This window comes from Crocodylus siamensis, chromosome 4 (genome assembly GCF_052110815.1).
Source record: "Crocodylus siamensis isolate JL-2025a chromosome 4, ASM5211081v1, whole genome shotgun sequence".
In the NCBI taxonomy this organism is placed as follows: Eukaryota; Metazoa; Chordata; order Crocodylia; family Crocodylidae; genus Crocodylus; species Crocodylus siamensis.
Genome location: NC_143398.1, coordinates 160,751,004 through 160,768,436, shown reverse-complemented (window position 1 = coordinate 160,768,436; position 17,433 = coordinate 160,751,004). Strand labels below are relative to the sequence as shown.

The 17,433-nt window shown below is 45.9% G+C and overlaps 1 protein-coding gene across 3 annotated transcripts in view; it reads right to left on the bottom strand.

The window, feature by feature from the left end:
• Nucleotides 1-16,466, bottom strand: part of KPNB1 (karyopherin subunit beta 1) — a 37,202-nt gene extending 20,736 nt beyond the window's left edge. The window contains exons 1-8 of one of the 3 annotated variants that reach the window (XM_090044600.1): nucleotides 16,236-16,466; nucleotides 15,887-15,945; nucleotides 12,337-12,519; nucleotides 9,393-9,593; nucleotides 3,845-3,997; nucleotides 2,586-2,645; nucleotides 2,310-2,399; nucleotides 134-244 (exon numbers count right to left, since the gene is read on the bottom strand). In XM_090044600.1, the coding sequence (XP_089900726.1) occupies nucleotides 134-244; nucleotides 2,310-2,399; nucleotides 2,586-2,645; nucleotides 3,845-3,997; nucleotides 9,393-9,593; nucleotides 12,337-12,519; nucleotides 15,887-15,945; nucleotides 16,236-16,275 (897 nt within the window). In that variant the 5' untranslated portion in view covers nucleotides 16,276-16,466. The remainder of the gene's footprint in view (nucleotides 1-133; nucleotides 245-2,309; nucleotides 2,400-2,585; nucleotides 2,646-3,844; nucleotides 3,998-9,392; nucleotides 9,594-12,336; nucleotides 12,520-15,886; nucleotides 15,946-16,235) is intronic. The other 2 variants (XM_090044598.1, XM_090044599.1) reach the window with 2 other exon arrangements.
• Between the last annotated feature and the right edge of the window lie 967 nt (nucleotides 16,467-17,433).

Genomic DNA, 17,433 nt, shown 5'->3' with positions numbered 1-17,433 from the left:
GCTGACTGACAATTGCACCTTGGATGGAACAAGCTTCAGACCCACCTTAGCTTCTCCCTTCCAGCACTGTCAGACGATCACGTGACACAGGAAGTCATTAACATCAATACATAGGCGCCATTTTCAAACTCACCTCAGATGCTTCAATAGCCAAATCCATTTCCTCATCACAGACATTTGACCAGAATTCTATTCCCTGTAGAGCCACCTCATCTATCTCACTTTTCATTGCTTCAATTGTGATCTTCAGAATATGAAATGGAAACGAAGAGCATTTTGGTACATCATTCTTCCTCAAAATACACCCCCCACCAGTCCAAAACAGCCTGCACATTTCAGAATGGTATGACTTGACCATATGGAAGACTTCTTAAAAAAAGTGTACAACAACTAGTTCCCTGCCATCATGTGATCATAATATAATATTCTAAACACAGGGGTGTCAAATTCATCCTGCCCGTGGGCCAGATCTAGCTATGTAGACCAGGTGAAAAATAGTTAATGCAGACGCTGCTCATTCCTTCCTCCCTTCCCCCACCTCTTCTGACACATTGCCAACAGGACATGACCAGATTTCAGCAGCAGGTTCCGTGGGCCACATGAAACGGTTCCACAGGCTGCAAGTCTGACTGACACCCCTGTTCTAAAAAGATGCTTCAAGCCCTAAGTTATTGTTTGCATAGACTTCTTTGGAAGAAATGTTCTGGATCCTCCACTACAAAGCTTTCATATGGGGATTTATATGTTTATAATATTCAGGATTTCTCTCTTATGAAGGCATTATCCCAGCTCTGAAGCACAACTCAGGCAGGGTATATGACAAAAGGAAACTCAGGACCTGGGAAAGAGCTGCAGTTTAGTGATGTTTGATTTTTTTTTTTCCCCTGTGTACTTCACTATTTATCTAAAGTTACTGGCATCTTAATGTGCTACTAAAATAGAACCCCCATCTACAACGTGTAAAGCTTTCCACAAAGACGTAAATAAAAAGTGTCTTATTTTCTCTGCTTAAACCTAGAGATTCCATTGTTCTATAGTAAGAACATCAATTTCACCCACCTCTATCACCTAATGCCACATGTTAGTTAGCTATAGTCCTCCAGAGAAAAAAAAAGTGTTCAGGGGTTCTTCAGGCTGCTATAAAAATTAAAGTGGACCCCCCTCTAGTCCCTTGGAAAATAAATACATCCACTCAAAGCAGCCACCACTCTAAGCAGCTCCCATAAATATTTAGATTTAGAGACTTTAATGCCACATGTCTATAAAACTGTAGGCACTATGGAGATCCAGATGCAGCCCACCTTGCAGCTCTACAGCACCACCAGGTGACTTGTTTGTAGCCGTTTCAAAAATTGCTGATTTACAATTGCCCACCAACAGCAACTGCCACAGATATGAGAGGAGAAAACAGATCCCCAGTGAGGAAGGGGCAAAAAGCCAATTTCCTTTTTATATAAAGTACTGCAGCAGGGAAGCATCTCCTTAAAATAAAGCTGGCAGAGAGCCAAACCAACCGGAAAAATATAAAGGATGCAAATTTTGGACTACCTATAAAAAAAATTACCTAGATATTACCTATAAAAGGGATTAGTTGTTTAGTTTAGTAGTTTGCTTAACACACAGGAAAAGGCTTCATAAACATAATTCCATATTATGGAACTTCTATATCTAAGCTTTGCTTGTCTATGGGATGCTATACTAGGAGAGTGGTGTACTAATTCCCATATTTTCACCCACTCCCCACTCTTTCTTTCTCTCCCCCTTCCCACAAATAAAAAACATACACCTTTATTTTAGAAGACAGAATATTGGAAAAATGTTTTTTCCAGAATTGTGACAGACTGCAGGACAGCGCTCACCCTTCGGGGAACACAGTGCATTTAGGAAGCATAGCACTGGGAAGTTCTTGGTGCCAGACGCCTCACCCAGACTGTCTCCTGGGATACCACCCTTCCTAGACACTATGCTTATGACAGAGTAACCTTTGTGACCTAGTGTAGTTAAGCCCACAAGGACAGCAGCAAGACTGCTAGTTTTTTTGTTTGTTTGTTTTTTTACTGTAAGCAGTTCATATAAAAAAAGTTCTTGGAAATAAAATGTTGTTTCCACATCATAAGCCTCAACAAGATACCACCAGCAGCTCACCTGCTGCCTCATGTTGTGTTGTATGTGACAAAATATGGTATCGCCTAGGCAAGGTGGTCTCTGTATTAGGATTCATTCTTTACAGATGAAAAGCACTACAGAACTGCAAAAATAAGAGTACATACTGCAGTTAAGCCACTCAGTTTTCAGTCTGTACTACTCACAGCAAAGAGAGCCGGACCCATATACGTCTCCATATACTGATAGTACAGAGACATTATCTTCACCAAGTTCTGCAAGGCAGCCACCCGTACCTGTCGGAAAAGGAAACAGAACAAAGTGGTATCATTCCTCAAAATACAGAGCTCACCACAGTTGCATGCAAATATTAGAGATTTAAACAACCATTTCTTGAATTAATGCATTTATGATGCTTGAGAGTTCTAAATGCAATTTCTTGAAGACAACATGACAATTCAAGAAATACCACCACTACTTACCCTTGTATCTGGACACTGCGTTGCTTCACAGACAACTTGCATAATAAAGTGCCTTTCAGACTACAAGAGAATAAAGCAAAATTAGAATGGTGTTACACAACCAAAAAAACTTTGAAAGCCTTCTTACAGAGATGGCATTTTGATTCCCTGACTAGAATTGAACCTTATCCTTTCACTGTCATCACCAAAGACCACAGCTTTACTACATGAGCGAGGCAGGGCACAACATTTTATTACTTCCCCCAAATAATAAGTGGTCTGTCTGCTGCAACTGTAAATCTCAGCTGAATTTCTGAAGCATGTTACAATCTAAACAGAAAAATGGGTCCCAGCATTAGATTCTGTCAGTTAATAAGATTTAACATACATATGCGCACACAAAGCTATGGTCTTCTAGAATGTTTGTGCAATAAGTACACAAGGTCTCAAAACATGACTTAGCTAGAACAATTTAGTGTTCTGGAAGGTCATACAAGGGGCATTTAAGCTATTCTTTGCCACTAAATTTAATATTTATTATTTCTGAGCCCAATTAGAAGACTGAAGTCCAAACGGAAGGCACCCTACCATCTCAAACTGAACACCAATTGAGACCACAGATTTCGTAGACATTAGGGCTGGAAGGGACCTCAGAAGATCAAGTCCAGCCCCCTGCCCGAGGGGCAGGAAGTCAGCTGGGTTCATAGGATCCCAGCAAGATGAGCATCCAATTTGCTCTTGAAGGTGTTCAATGTAGGTGCCTGAAGTTACAATTACACTATTAGCTGTACAGCTGGCTAAAAACTCATTAAAATTCCATCCTCCCCAAAATCTTCAGCAGGAACCAAGACAGGTGTACTTAAGACAAAAAGCAAGCGGAGACCCCCATTTCAATGTTTTGGTAAAAATTTAAACTTTTTTTCCTCCTCCCTACCCATTTTCAGACCCCGAGTCAAAGCCTGAACTCCTGCCACACAAGAAAGGAAATGCTGATCCAAGCTTGGGCTCCCACAACAGCATTACAGAGCAAAGTTTGATTAGAAAGCAACATGTTCAACAGGCAAAAACCCTAAAGGTCAGGTCTTACTTATCCAAAAGTAGTCATTGATGTTTCCAAGTTTAGCATTTCTATGGCATTTCTGCTTCAGAAAGGGCATGAATCCAGGTCTCAGCCACAATGGTATTATGCATCAAGTAGAACTCAGCGTGGTGCATGATTTCTCATCATAGACCATGGATTCAGGACTTGCCTTACACCCAAAACTTCTCCTTTCACTTACCTCTTTGTCAAAGTTTGCTTTGGTAAATTCCAAAGAGTTCAGGAGTGCATTTGTAGCTGCTAGCTTCACATTGTTACTGGGCTCTTCTTTTCTCATCCCCTGGATAATGGCTGTCAGGATCTCATTAGATTTGTCCTGAAGTTGCTCTGGGTCCTGAAAGCAAAACTTGGCAGTTGAAGTTATTTGTAGCTGTGCAAATACTTGCTCCTCCATACACAAAGAGTTTTACCCTCATGTCACTCCCAAACAATGCCATACCCAGTTCTACAGACAGGTAAGATTAAACCTTTAAAGCCAAAAGGCCCTTTGTTTACTAGAAATATCATAAAGCAAGTATGAGCACTTTAACACCCCACTGTGACTCCAAGGCAGCACAGTCAAAACAGAAAAGGTGCAGTCATCTGTACCTGAATGGAATTCCAGAGATTGTGTCTCATGTACCAAATAAACTACACTGCTACAAACATGGGGTGATCCCAAGGCATGATGATCTAACACAGCTACGAGGCTCTTATAAAGTCAAACTCTTATCACTTGACTAGACACACACAGTACTCTGTGACCACTGTATCTGTAATAGACCCACACCCAGTGAATCTCTCAGGAGACCAGTAGCAGGGATGACAACTAATCAAGAGGTAGCAAATGTTTACCACTCAGGACTTGAGGGACAAAATAATGCATATAGTTTAATTAAAAATTACAATGCAGGAAAAATTAATCTCAAATTAGTTAACAAGGTCCCAGCAACCACATCTAAACACTTTGTTGGAATTTATGCAACAAGAAATCCTAAAACCAACATTATGCATAGAATGCCAACTCAATGCCACATTAAAACACACTTGAGTCTAAGTAGGACCACACTTAAAAACCCTGTTCAACAATCTAGGACAACCAAAAACCCACTATAAACTAGTTAAGTGCAATTACTTGCGGTCTTCCAGACAAATGACCGGCATGCACTTAGAACTCTTCAGTGTATATTAGAACCAATCCTTCACCCAGATCCCCCAAAACAATACTCTACCTCCTTGCCGGCCAAAAAACAATTAATCTGGAGTGTCAGTCCCCCCCTACCCACCATCTGGCTGTATGACTGCAGCTTAATCACCTCTGCATTAGTTCAGGATCTCTCCCTCCTAGACCTGTTTGGAGAGAAGTAGACTTATGACTTTGTTCTTATTTTTTCAAATTAAACTAGTCAACACCACAAAACCTTTAAACACTCCATGCAGCAAGAGGCACACTTATCTTTTCTAGTGGTATTCAATCTGTTTTTCCTTTGGTCTCTCTTCTGCCTTATCCTGTTGATTTCTTCCATGCCCCATCCTCACTGACACTTTGATACAGTTATTCACTTTACTCTATGAGGCATTCCATGACTTCCCAACTCCCTCTTCAAGAGGAGGAGAGCATTTTGCAATCTTATACATTATTAACACATCTCCTTCTATCAGGGAAGCTTCTCAAACTGTCTCCAACCTTTCATCCTCTCTCCTGTAAAAGGGGCATCACCCAAAACATCCCAATACTTCCTCTCGAACAGAATTTAGGAAGTAAGCTTTTCCTGTTACATACTAAGAGGCAAGTTCAGCTACAGGTTGAAGAGTGAACGAAGGCTTCTTTTGTTTCCTGCTGAAAGCCAGCACGCAGAAAGATTTCCTTGTGTAGGACACCAATGTGGTAAGCTTCTCTTGTTCCGATGAACAATACCCATTTCTGAAATTTCAACCACTCCCCCTCAAAAAAGAAAAGCAGTGCAACTATTCAATTGTTTCCACAAGGAAGCAGAAGAATGCCAGTTTGACTTGCACCTGAAAATAGACATCATACGAAGTTTGAAAATTTCAGTTTGCATCAGCTGCATCTCCAATTCCAAAGCGAGTTCTGGACATTGATAAACAAATGTTTTGTTCTTAAATGTTTACACTATTTTCTTGCAGTTCTTCAATGGAAGGTATCCTACCAAGCAAGAATTTGTCAACTTATATAATTGCTTACCTGGAAATAAAGAGACTTCCCATGAAGCACAGTATCAACATTTTTAGTTTGCCAAAATACAGATACAGCAAGCATTTATCATCTATTTCTAGTCGTCTCACTCAACAGCAGATCCACCTAGGTCAGCAATTCTTAACCAAGGTGTATAGCAGCCTGAGATGCCTTGAGTTCCTTTCAAAGGTGCATAGGGTGCTAAGCAATGCCAGCACTGTTAGCTGTGCAAAGATGGTTCACAAGAGAAACCAATGGATTTTTAAATAGATCAGAATGTTTTAATGCTATTGATTTCTATTTTGGTCCAAGTTCTTTGCAACAGAAGAATTGTTCCAGTATTTTTCTGCAATTTTTAAACAAGTTTCATAGTTTCTAGGGTCGGAAGGGACCTGAGTAGATCATCTATTCCGACCCCCTGCCACGGCAGGAAATAATACCGGGGTCAAACGACCCCAGCAAGATGGTCATCCAACCTCCTCTTAAAAACCCCCAGGGTAGGAGTCAGCACCACTTCTCTTGGAAGTTGGTTCCAGATCCTAGCTGCCCTGACCGTGAAGTAGCGCTTCCTGATATCTAGCCTAAACCTGCCCTCTGCCAGCTTGTGACCGTTATTCCTGGTCATTCCTGGCAGTGCTCAGGGGAACACGGACTCCTCCAATGCCTGCTGATCCCCCCAGACTAGTTTATAACATGCCACTAGATCCCCCCTCAGCCTTCTCTTTTGGAGGCTGAACAGGTTCAGGTCCCATAGCCTCTCCTCATAGGGCCTGCCCTGCTGTCCCCTCATCATGTGAGTGGCCCTCCTCTGGACCCTCTCCATGCTGTCCACATCCCTCTTGAAGTGCGGTGCCCAGAACTGGATGCAGTACTCCAGCTGCAGCCTGACCAGTGCCGCATAGAGGGGGAGGATCACCTCCTTGGACCTGCTCAAGATGCATCTGTGGATGCATGACAAGGTACAGTTGGCCTTCCTGACTGCCTCCCCACACTGACTCCAAGATGAACATGGGCCGGCAATTATGACTCCAAGATCCTTTTCCACCTCTGTGCTGACAAGAGGGGAGTTCCCCAACCTGTAGGTATGGTGCCAGCTGTTCCTCCCCAGATGCATCACCTGGCACTTGTGAATAGGATGGGATTCAACACAGACATCCACCCACCCCTGTAACCTGTCTAGGTCTGATTGTAGCCTGATGCTTCCTTCTAGTTGCCCACATCCCCCCACATCTTAGTGTCATCAGCAAATTTGAACAGGGTGCTTTTTACCCCCTTGTCCAAGTCACTGATGAAGATGTTGAACAGTGCGGGCCCGAGGACCGAGCCCTGTGGAATCCCACTGCCCACGTCCTTCCAGGTTGAGAAGGACCCATCCGCTACCACCCTCTGGGTGCGGCCCTCCAGCCAGTTGGTGACCCAATTGACTGTGTGGGCATCGACACCACAGTCCCCCAGTTTCTTAATGAGAACAGGGTGAGAGACAGTGTCGAAAGCCTTCCAGAAGTCCAGGAAGACTATGTCCACTGCTACCCCTGCATCTATGATCTGGTAATCTGATCATAGAAGGCCACCAGGTTGGTCTGACAGGACCTGCCACTGATGAACCCGTGTTGGTTGCCCCTAAGCATGCAGTCCCCCTGCTGGCCCCTCATGGATGTGTTCCACCATAATTTTCTCAAACAGCTTGCCTAGGATCAAGGTAAGACTAACTGGCCTATAGTTTCCTGGGTCCTCCTTCCTCCCTTTTTTGAAGATGGGAACCACGTTGGCCCTCTTACAGTCCTCCAGCACCACACCAGAGCACCACGAGTGGTCACAAAGCCGTGCCGGGCTCCTGCAACGATCTCGGCCAATTCCTTTAGAAGTCTAGGGTGGAGATTGTCTGGGCCAGCTGACTTGAATACATCCAGCCCCTCCAGAAGCTCCCTAACTAGTTCCTCGCTAACCTTTGGCCCAGGTGTGCCTCCCCTGGGGCCCGAAGGGGGCCCAGCAGGGAGGTGGCTGTTCTGGTCCCTACTTAGGAAGACAGAGGCAAAGAAATCGTTAAACATGTTAGCTTTGTCGTCTGGTGTGACAACCAAATTTCCCAACGAGTCCTGCAAGGGCCCCACGTTACCCGGGACCTTCTTTTTGTCCCCTATGTATTTAAAAAAGGGCTTCTTATTGTCCTTAATCTGAAAAGCTAGTCCTAATCCCATCTCTGCCTTGGCCTTCCTAACTGCCCCCCTACATCCCCGAGTGACTGCAGAATAGTCATCCCTGGTGACGACCCCTTCTTTCCATTGGGTATACGCCTCCTTTTTAGCAAGGAGACATTCCCAGATGCTTTTGGTGAGCCATGGAGGCGTGCGTGCTCTCCTGCTCCCCTTGATCCTTGTTGGGATTACCTTCCTTTGGGCTTGGAGGATCGCCTCCTTAAGGAGCGACCACTCTCCTTGGACATCTGGCTCCCTTCCCCTCTGGGACCTCAGCGGATCCCCAACTATCCTCCTTAGCTCGCTGAAGTTTGCCCTCCTGAAATCTAGGGCTGCTGCCTTACTGCAGGCCTTTGCCACCTTGCACTGGATGGCAAATTCCAGCAGGCGATGATCGCTGTCACCCAGGTAGTCGAGCACCCGCAGCCCCACCAGGTCATCACCCGTGGCCAGCACTAGGTCCAACAAGGCGTCCCCCCTGGTGGGGCTGTGTACCTCCTGGGTTAGATGCAGGTGTTGCACTCTGTTTAAGAACCTACGTGAGCGGTCAGACCTGGCTGACTGCTCCTCCCAGCAGATGTTCAGGAAGTTCAGGTCCCCCATGACTACCACATCTTTAGCCTTCACTACCTCTGTGAGCTGACCTAAGAATTCCTGGTCAAGCTTTTCTCCATGGTTGGGAGGTCTGTAGTAGACCCCCACCATTAAGTAAAAGCTAAGAGCCGCTATTTTTTTGAAGGGTGACTTGAGTAACAAGGAGTGCGCTGCGTCTAAGAAGATTGAGAATCAGCGATCTAGGCTCTTATGTTGGCACCTGATCACTACAATACAAACCCCATACATACTCAACGATGATATCTGTACTTTACTCAAAATGACCTGGATTTGTATTGTGAAATGAGGTCAGGTCTTTCGGATGTCACTGTTCCCATTTTTTATTTCCTTCTACAAGTTCGATAAGGAAGCCTTCTTCTCTATTAGCGCAGACAACATTGAAGATATAGACTGGGGTAGGCAAACCCCAGCACAGTGCCAGAACATGGCAAGTAGAGGCATTCTGCTTGGCATGTGTGCCTCAGGGCAGATGGCAGGAAAGGGGCCAGGGCTGTGCTACCACAGCAAGGATTGGGTTTCTTGTGGCTCCTCTACCATCCACCCTGGCACACCAACATCTTACAAGTCGAGGTTGTCGGTGTTTTTGGCACTCTGCCCAAAAACATTGCCAAACCCCACTATAGAGCTATAAGCTAGTTTGGATGATTTGTTAATAGTTTATTCCCCAAACATCTAGACACGATAAAATTTATAAGGAAGACTAGGAGGAAGAAGGAACAGAATATTCAAGAAGAGATACTTACAATATCCTGACAGATGTAACCAATTGCCTCCAAGGTAGACTCTTTCATGTGCTCAGTGCTGTGTTGATTTGTAACATTTGCTACCAGCTGAGGAATGAGTTCAGGCCACTGGTTCATGGGAATCTCTGCACAGGCAATGCCAGCCACACACTGGGAAGCTGAGCTGGGCCTGTATGTTTCTGTACCCAATGTCTGCAAGACCTGTAGAAAAACCATCAGGAATTCAGTCAGGTTCTGGATCATCAGTAGCAAGAATCAAACCACTTCAGCTTCTTCTTCTATAAAGAATTATTTGACCACAGGCAATTAATGTCTGTAAAGCACACGTTCCCAATCACTGGGCCATGGCCTGGTACCAGGCTGTGGTGGGCTGGCTGTCGGATCATGGCACAAACCCCCCTGCTAGGACCCCTGTCTGTTTGCTTAGGTGAGCAGCTTCTGGGGTTAAAGCTGCGCCGCGGGGCAGCCCCAGGAAGGAGGCAGCTGGTTCTGCATGCCCCATCCACTCTCACCTGTCTGCAGTATAAAAAGGGTTGGGAACCATTGCTGTAAAAGGACTGGTATCCAGATTGCCTACTTCCGGCACAGGACTGATCATGCATGATTGCACAGATTTCAAAGCCACACTTCATAATTGCATATAGCCATCGTATGCAGAATTTAAAGTACACAAATGACTCATGTAGAAAACTGTTTGCCTTGCCTGACAGATGATCAGAAATTTAAAAAAAAGTTATACAAGTGATAGTTTAAATCCAGACACATACTTGGACATGAACAAGATAGATATTTTAATTATTCAGCCCAATTCAAATAATTTCAATTATGAGATGAATCTGCAAGAGAAAACTGTTAAATCAGAATGCTCACAATGACAGTGAACAACACTAACCATGTTGTACAAGTTCCCCAAGCAACCCACTGCTGTAGTGTTAGCCAGAGCCTTAAAGAAGATACCTTTAGACATGAAGGAAACTACAGTAATCTCCATGGCCACTTAGCCTCTAGTATCTACAAAACCTGTCTAGCAAAATGTGGCAGTAGTGGCTTTAAGATGCAAGATGAACAAGGGAAATCCTATTAACTTCATTGGTCAACACACTTCCATTCAACTTCACTTCCTGATTTAGTACAGATTAGCTTTTTCTTGATGCACAGGTTCTTACCACTACTACTCTTTTTTTTTCTGAAGTTCTCTCAATAAGTCACTTTTACCTCATGACAAAAACTTCATTTTAAATTTTTTGACAGTTAGATAATATTGAAAGGCAAATTAAACTGATGAATTCTCTAATATGCTACGGCATAAGTTCCATATCTGAGGACCAGTCATTTTACAGTTGTATTTCTGCCAGAAGCAAAAAGTTAAGTTTCCTGCCATGCACAACTCATTTGTGGTCAAACAGAGCAACGGTACACACCTCTGATTTCCAGTGAAAGAGAAACAGCTGAAAAAAAGTTAACATACACTATCTAGGTGCCCAAGCTTACTTTGAAGAACATACAATGGTAAACATTAAGACATAACAGTTAAAACAAATTACTACCAAAAATGCATTTGCATCCAACAACACCAACTCATTAAAACAGATCTGCAAACATTTTCAAGTGCATGTGCTCATGAGTCAAAATGCAACTACTACAAAGGCATCTGGTATATACAATGCACTACCTTGGGGGGGGATTAAAACAAACAAAAAACAACAAAACAATGACAACAACCCCTAAAAGACAAAGATAGAGGCTTTAAGCTTGGCAGATTGCAAGATAAACTCCACTTCCATGCAAAACTTAGGGTCACAGCTTTCAGTATGTGGAATTTTGGGTATTCCTTCTTCTTGGACTCCAAATGCTAGGCCCTGCATACACATGCAGATAGTGCCCATCTCTAGACTTTCACAATTAACATAGGGCAATAAAATCTGAGGAAATGATTAAGCATGAAAAAAAGATTGGTACCTGCTTTTCAAGCAATACAGCAAAATAGGGAGAAATCTTCATCCTCTAAACAGCCTGCTTACCACCTCAGAAATTTTGGAGTGGTTATTCAGATACTTCAAGAAAGGTTTTGTATTTTAAGAGCAGGTTTCAGTTTTTGCCTCAATGCTTCACCTATAATTCCTATTTACACACACATGTGCACGTGCACACATGCAAGAACTGAACTTGCCACAGAATAGAAGTGGTAGAAAGCCTAATTTGTCACAGCATGTGCAAGAGTAACAGAATAACTGGTTGTGCAAAATGGCTCACAGGATAAACCCATGCATTTCCTGAATACACTGTACAATTCTGCTTATTTAAAGGCCCAAACAGACATTCAGATATTTTGTGCATCCCAACACTATTGTTGAAAGACTACCACCAACTTGCAAGCATCAGCAGAAGATGAACCAACAACTCCCTACCTCCATCCTCATCCATAATTTAGAAGAAATTATGGAGACTATGTGGTATTTTTCCCTTGGAGCGAACTATTACACAGCTAGTCCCTACCTAACTTATACCTAGCTCACAGCTGCATCAAAATTTGTTTGAGAAACATGCAGGTCTCGAAGTCAGAGCAGGCAATTATTTTGGGCAGAGAGCTGCTTACTGAGTTTTGGCAAACCATTGAGGGCCACATAGATAGCCAGCCAGGGACAGATTAATATCTATTTTCTAAATTTTTTTAGGGGCCCCACAGGCCAGATAGAATGGCCTGGCAGGCCGCATCCGCAATGTAAAATATTAGTACAAGTACAATAAGGTCCACCATTTTGTGAGGATGCTTAGAATTAGTTAGGTTTTTCAGATGGTAAGAAATGGATCAAAATGCTCATTGCTCAGCCTCACAGAGAAACTGCAGTTAAGTTTAAAAGCAAAAGGACAAAAAACCCCAAAAAACAAAACAACAACAAAATAAAAAAACAGAATTTACTGAAGATTCAGGTACACAACTTACATAGTTCTTGACTTCCCTTCGGGCATTGGCATCGATTGCAAGCCATCTTTGTTGGTATTGGGATTTGATATCTGGATCTTTAGACGTCAAAGAGTTCTTGATCTGCAAACCAGCTGCAACTCTCGCAACCTGGCTGTTTCCCGGATTTGCCAGCACTCTGGACAGTTCCACGAGGAAAGTGGGCTGGTTAGAAGGTAAGACAACACATTTATAAATGGAAAATGTTTCTCAAATCTGTCTTTACTCAAAGCCTGATCCATCAAGTCTTCTGAACTATCAAGGAAAACTTAACCCAACCAAACAAGAATAATACTCTTCAGGCAATTTTTACAGTACACGACAACAGTAAACTGCTCCTACTGACAGACAACTGTGTATCCGTCCCAAGATTACCAACATTAAGCTCCTAATTAGAACTGATGGGAAGCAACATAAATAGCTGTTGACTTTGTTTCAAGTAATCTTAAAAAATATCCCAAATAAATATCCAACACTTAACATTTATGCTCCTACCCTGTTGAAAGCTCTCCTTAATTCAGCTACTTATGTCCCATGTATCATCCAAATCTTGACCCTGACGGAAGCATCCAAGCTGCAGTTCCACACTGGAACTTTAAAAAGCTGACATTAGTCAGTTCTTATACAATAAAAAAATATTTCTGCAAGAATAAAATTTACCTTACAATTTCCCTGACGTCCACGTTAGTTATGTAGTACAGACAGTTTTGTATTATTTTGTATAAATACCTGATTTTTTACTTTGTGGTTTTGATAATGACTAATGAAAAACACTCATGGATTAAGACCATTTGCAATTTGGCAGCCTTGCATTTTTATAGTCTTTTGCTTTGTATGAGGTATGGAGAACAAGCTGCAGCAGTGAGGTGCCCATGCCAGGAGTGACCTAGTCTAAGACCCTGTCTACACTAGAAAAAAAAGAGAGGCTTTAAAAAAAACCAAACAAACAAACAAAAAAACCAAAAAAAGTTTGGTACAGCTGTATTAATGTCAATACAATACAGCTGGACATAGCCGATGCAAGTCTTCTTGTAACTCCTGTCTGCTCTAAACCCAAACATAACCAATTCCTAAAAATTGAACAGTTGCACTCAAATGTTAGAAACCTGTACAAATTTCCCCAGTAGGCAGAATGGAAAAAACTCTGGTAGTAGCTACGAACTACTGTAAGCAGCTTGTAACAGAAGATCATGGATTTGTATACGACCCTGGTGAATACGTCACCTGACAAAATTGTAAGGAGGCTATCAAACAGTCTGTTTAAACACCTGAAATACAGTGTTTGCAAATAAAGTTTAGGTCCATCAATATAAGCTCAATTAAGCCTTGCAAAAACATCCAAAAAACATACTGACCTAAAACAAAAATTTACCTCATTTAGCTTTTACCATAATGAGAAAAGAAATTCATCTTATCCCCAAAGAACTTTTATAATAAAAGTCAGAGATAAGGAATTTTGCCAGACTAGATTAAAGACTGTGGAAGCTAATGAAAAAATGTGAAAATGGCAACAGTCACAACCCCCAAGGAGACACTGGACTCAACTCTTAAAATTCCATTCTGATTTGATGCAGAGGAACCCTGGGACATGCAACTGAAAAGCAGGAGCAGCTTGTATTCACCATTACTTAAATAGTTGCAGGAAGCAGGCAGAAAATAATTTAACAAGAACTTCATAAGTAGCTCCGTTTTATTCTGGGTCCAAACATCAATTGTTCCATCTGTAATTTACATAGACTATTTTAAAATCTTTTTACATTACATTTGGATTTGGGTCTGCACTGTACATGCTCTCACACCTTCTATACATAACAAAGCTCTGCCAAAAGTATTGGCTAACACTCTAGAATGTATGCAGGAAAAAAATTGCAAGAAGTGACTGGGACTCATTTTCATCAGCTGCACCAGTAAAATTTCTCAGCTATACTTGGGTTCCACAGTTACAGTGGAGGGTTATGATTTAGTAAACCGCTAGCCATAGAACAGGAACTAAAGAGAGAGCTACTAGAATATCTTTTAAACATAAAAGATATCCCAATTATGCTTCAGAACGGTTCCATGATCACTAAACATAGAGTTGCATAGCAGATATCAAAGTTTAGTCTGGAGAAGAGACAACTGAGGGATTTGATAACAGTCTTCAACTACCTGAAGGGGGGTTCCAAAGAGCACGGAGCTAGACTGTTCTCAGTGATGGCAGATGACAAGACAAGGAGCAACTGTCCCAAGTTGCAGCAAAGGAAGTTCTTCCCAATACCTCACCTCACCTCACCTGTCTCAATAAGAGGGCAGTAAAGCACTAAAACAGGCTACAACAGAGAGGTGGTGGAATCTCCATCCCTGGAGGTTTTTAAGACTTGAGCAGACAAAGCTTTGGCTGGCATGATCTAGTTGGGGATGGTCCTGCTTTGAGCAGGGGGCTAGACTAGATGACCTCCAGAGGTCCCTTCCAACCCTCATTTTACATGATTTCAGAATTTCTTGTCCATTGACACTGGTGAAGTGGAAAGCACATATATGTCCGCATAAAGAAAAACACCCACGTTTTGCTTCCAATCTGAAAGAGAAATAGGTGACCAACAGCAACGAGCCACACATCCCTGGACTCTTTCACTGAACTGCCATAATGACAAACAGCTTCTTTGGCTGCTCACAGGAGAACCTTACACCTTGCAGCCCAATCCATCCTTGATTTTAGTGCACTCATGTGCAGGCGTTGCCATGTGTTTTAACGGGTCAACAGGAGACAGCCTTTTACGGGCCTGAGGGTGCGAGTGCTCCCCACCACCCTTACTTCCTTAAAAAAAATAAATAAATAAATACACTTCAGCCACAGACCCTCCCCCAACCTAGGGTGAGGCGCTCTCTGCTTCTTGGTACTCTAGGCCAGATTAGACAAAGTGGGGGGTGGGGGGGTCATAGCTCAGAAGACAGGGGATGATGATGAAAAGCAAGAAGGGGGTATATCAAAGGGGAAGAGGATGAGAAAAAAAGGACCCAGCCCCAGTGAGTGGAGAAAAAGAGAATGAGAAACAAAGGGAGCAAATGAAAAGGAGAAGAGGAGCAAGTGCTTGTCAGAGGCAAAAAAAAAAAAACAAAAAAATCAGTCAGTGAAGAAACAGAGGAGTACCCTGCACCCAGCCTCCCAAAGCAGCAGGAGGGTATGTGGGAGGGGGAGACAGGTCCCCAGCTCAGGAAGGTAGCAGGACCCCAGGGGGCAGGCAGGACTTGCCCCATAGTGGCAGTAGGGGCAGGATGGGGGGTAAGGAACCACGCCCCGCCACAGCCCAGGCTCCCCACATGTCCCGCAGGCCCCATCCGCCCCCCACCCGCCGGACACGCAACACCGCGCAGCCTAACACCCTCCCCCTCGGGCCGGATGCGCGCTGCGATTGGCCGCCGGGGCTCCCGGGCGCGTCGCCATTGGCCGGGCGCCGCCCCGGCTGGAGCCGGCGAGGTAGGCTGCGCCTTTTATGGCGGCCCGGCCCGGCCCGGCCCGGCAGCACGGCCCCGACCCGGCCGCCCCGCTCACCAGGTTCTCGATGGCCGCCTGCTCCAGGAACTTCTGCGCCGCCTCCAACTCGGAGCGGTCTGCGGGGAAGGGACAGGCCGCGTCAGGCGCCGCCGCTCCCGGCCCGGCCCGGCCCGGCCCAGTCCGCCGGCCTCACCCCGCCCGCCCCTGCCCTGCCCGCGGGCCCCGCGCGGGGACGGGGGACGGCCCCGCGACATGCCCTTACCGCCTGCGGCCGGGCCCTTATCGCCTGCGGCCGCGCCCCACCCTGCCCGCCCCGGGCTCCCGCCCGCGGGCCCGCGTCCCCTCGGCCGCGCCCGCCACCGCCACCGCCGCCCACCACTACCACCACCACCCGGCCCTGCCCTACCCGGCGAGACCGTCTTCTCCAGGATGGTGATGAGCTCCATGGCGGCGGCGGCGGCGGAGGCTCCGGCGCGGCGCGGCAGTGGGGCGGGGCCCGCTCCTCTCTCGGCTCCTGCGGCGCGGGGACCCGGGCGGGTGGCGGCAGCGGCAGCTGCTCGAGGCGGCTGTGGCGGCAGCGGAAGGAGAAAGGGGCGGGCGGGAGCGCGGCTCAGCAAGGCGGAGCGGAGGGATATGAGCCGCGGCCCGCCGCCCCGCTGCCGGGGGCTCATTGGCTGCCCGCGCCCGCCATGTGCCGCGCTGATTGGCCGCCCGGCCGCCGCGGCGCATGCGCACCGGCGGGCGGCCGCCGGGTTCCGGCGCCGTGCGCTGATTGGCCGACGCCGCGGCCGGGCGCCCAAGAGAAGTGGCGGCAAGTGGGGGGGTGTGGGAGCCGCGTGTGCGCCTTGCGTCATGACGTCCCCTCCCCCTCCGCTTGCGGTAAAGGGCTGCGGGGTGCTGCAGCGGTCCTTGCAGGGTGCAGTTGGCGGCCCCGCTGCACCGCTGGCAGCTCGTAGCTAGCTTCGGAAGTGGGGGCGCTCAGCTCACAAGGGTCTGGGGGGGTTGGGTCCCCATGGTGGGGGGGACTCTCTGGGAGGGGGTCTTCTTCCTTGTGGGGAGGCTAGAGTCTCCGGGGGCTGGGGCAGGAGGCCGAGAAACGCTGCTCGGGGGCTGCAGCTCCTGAGCTGAAGGCGGTAGCTGCTCAGGGGAGTGGGGCCCCCGGAGAGGCAAAGCTCCATCGCAGCTGTCACAAAGCGCTTCCCTTGGAAAGATGAAGCCCACCACCAAGGGCTGTGCTGAAGGTAACGTGTCTGCCTGTGTGTTTCTGGGGTGGGATGGGATGGGATGGGGGATAAGGAGGTTCTAGGATCTCTCCATCCTTTCCCCTCCTCTGAAGGTGCTGTGGTCTCCATGTGCCTATCCAAGAAGAGATGAGAAGGATGTGAGTGCTGCAGAAAACAGTTTTCCTCCAGCCCCATCTGTGGCTCATCCTCTTGAAACAGTGTGTGTAAGGGACACTGGGCTCACACACAAACCTGCTGTATTGGGCACACCTGATGTCAAAGATCTGTCCCTTGTGAATGATTTGGGTGGTATAAGATCCTGGGGTGCCTTTTAGAAAGGGCTGGGAATTACCTGAACATCCCCTTCCTCAGTGAAACATT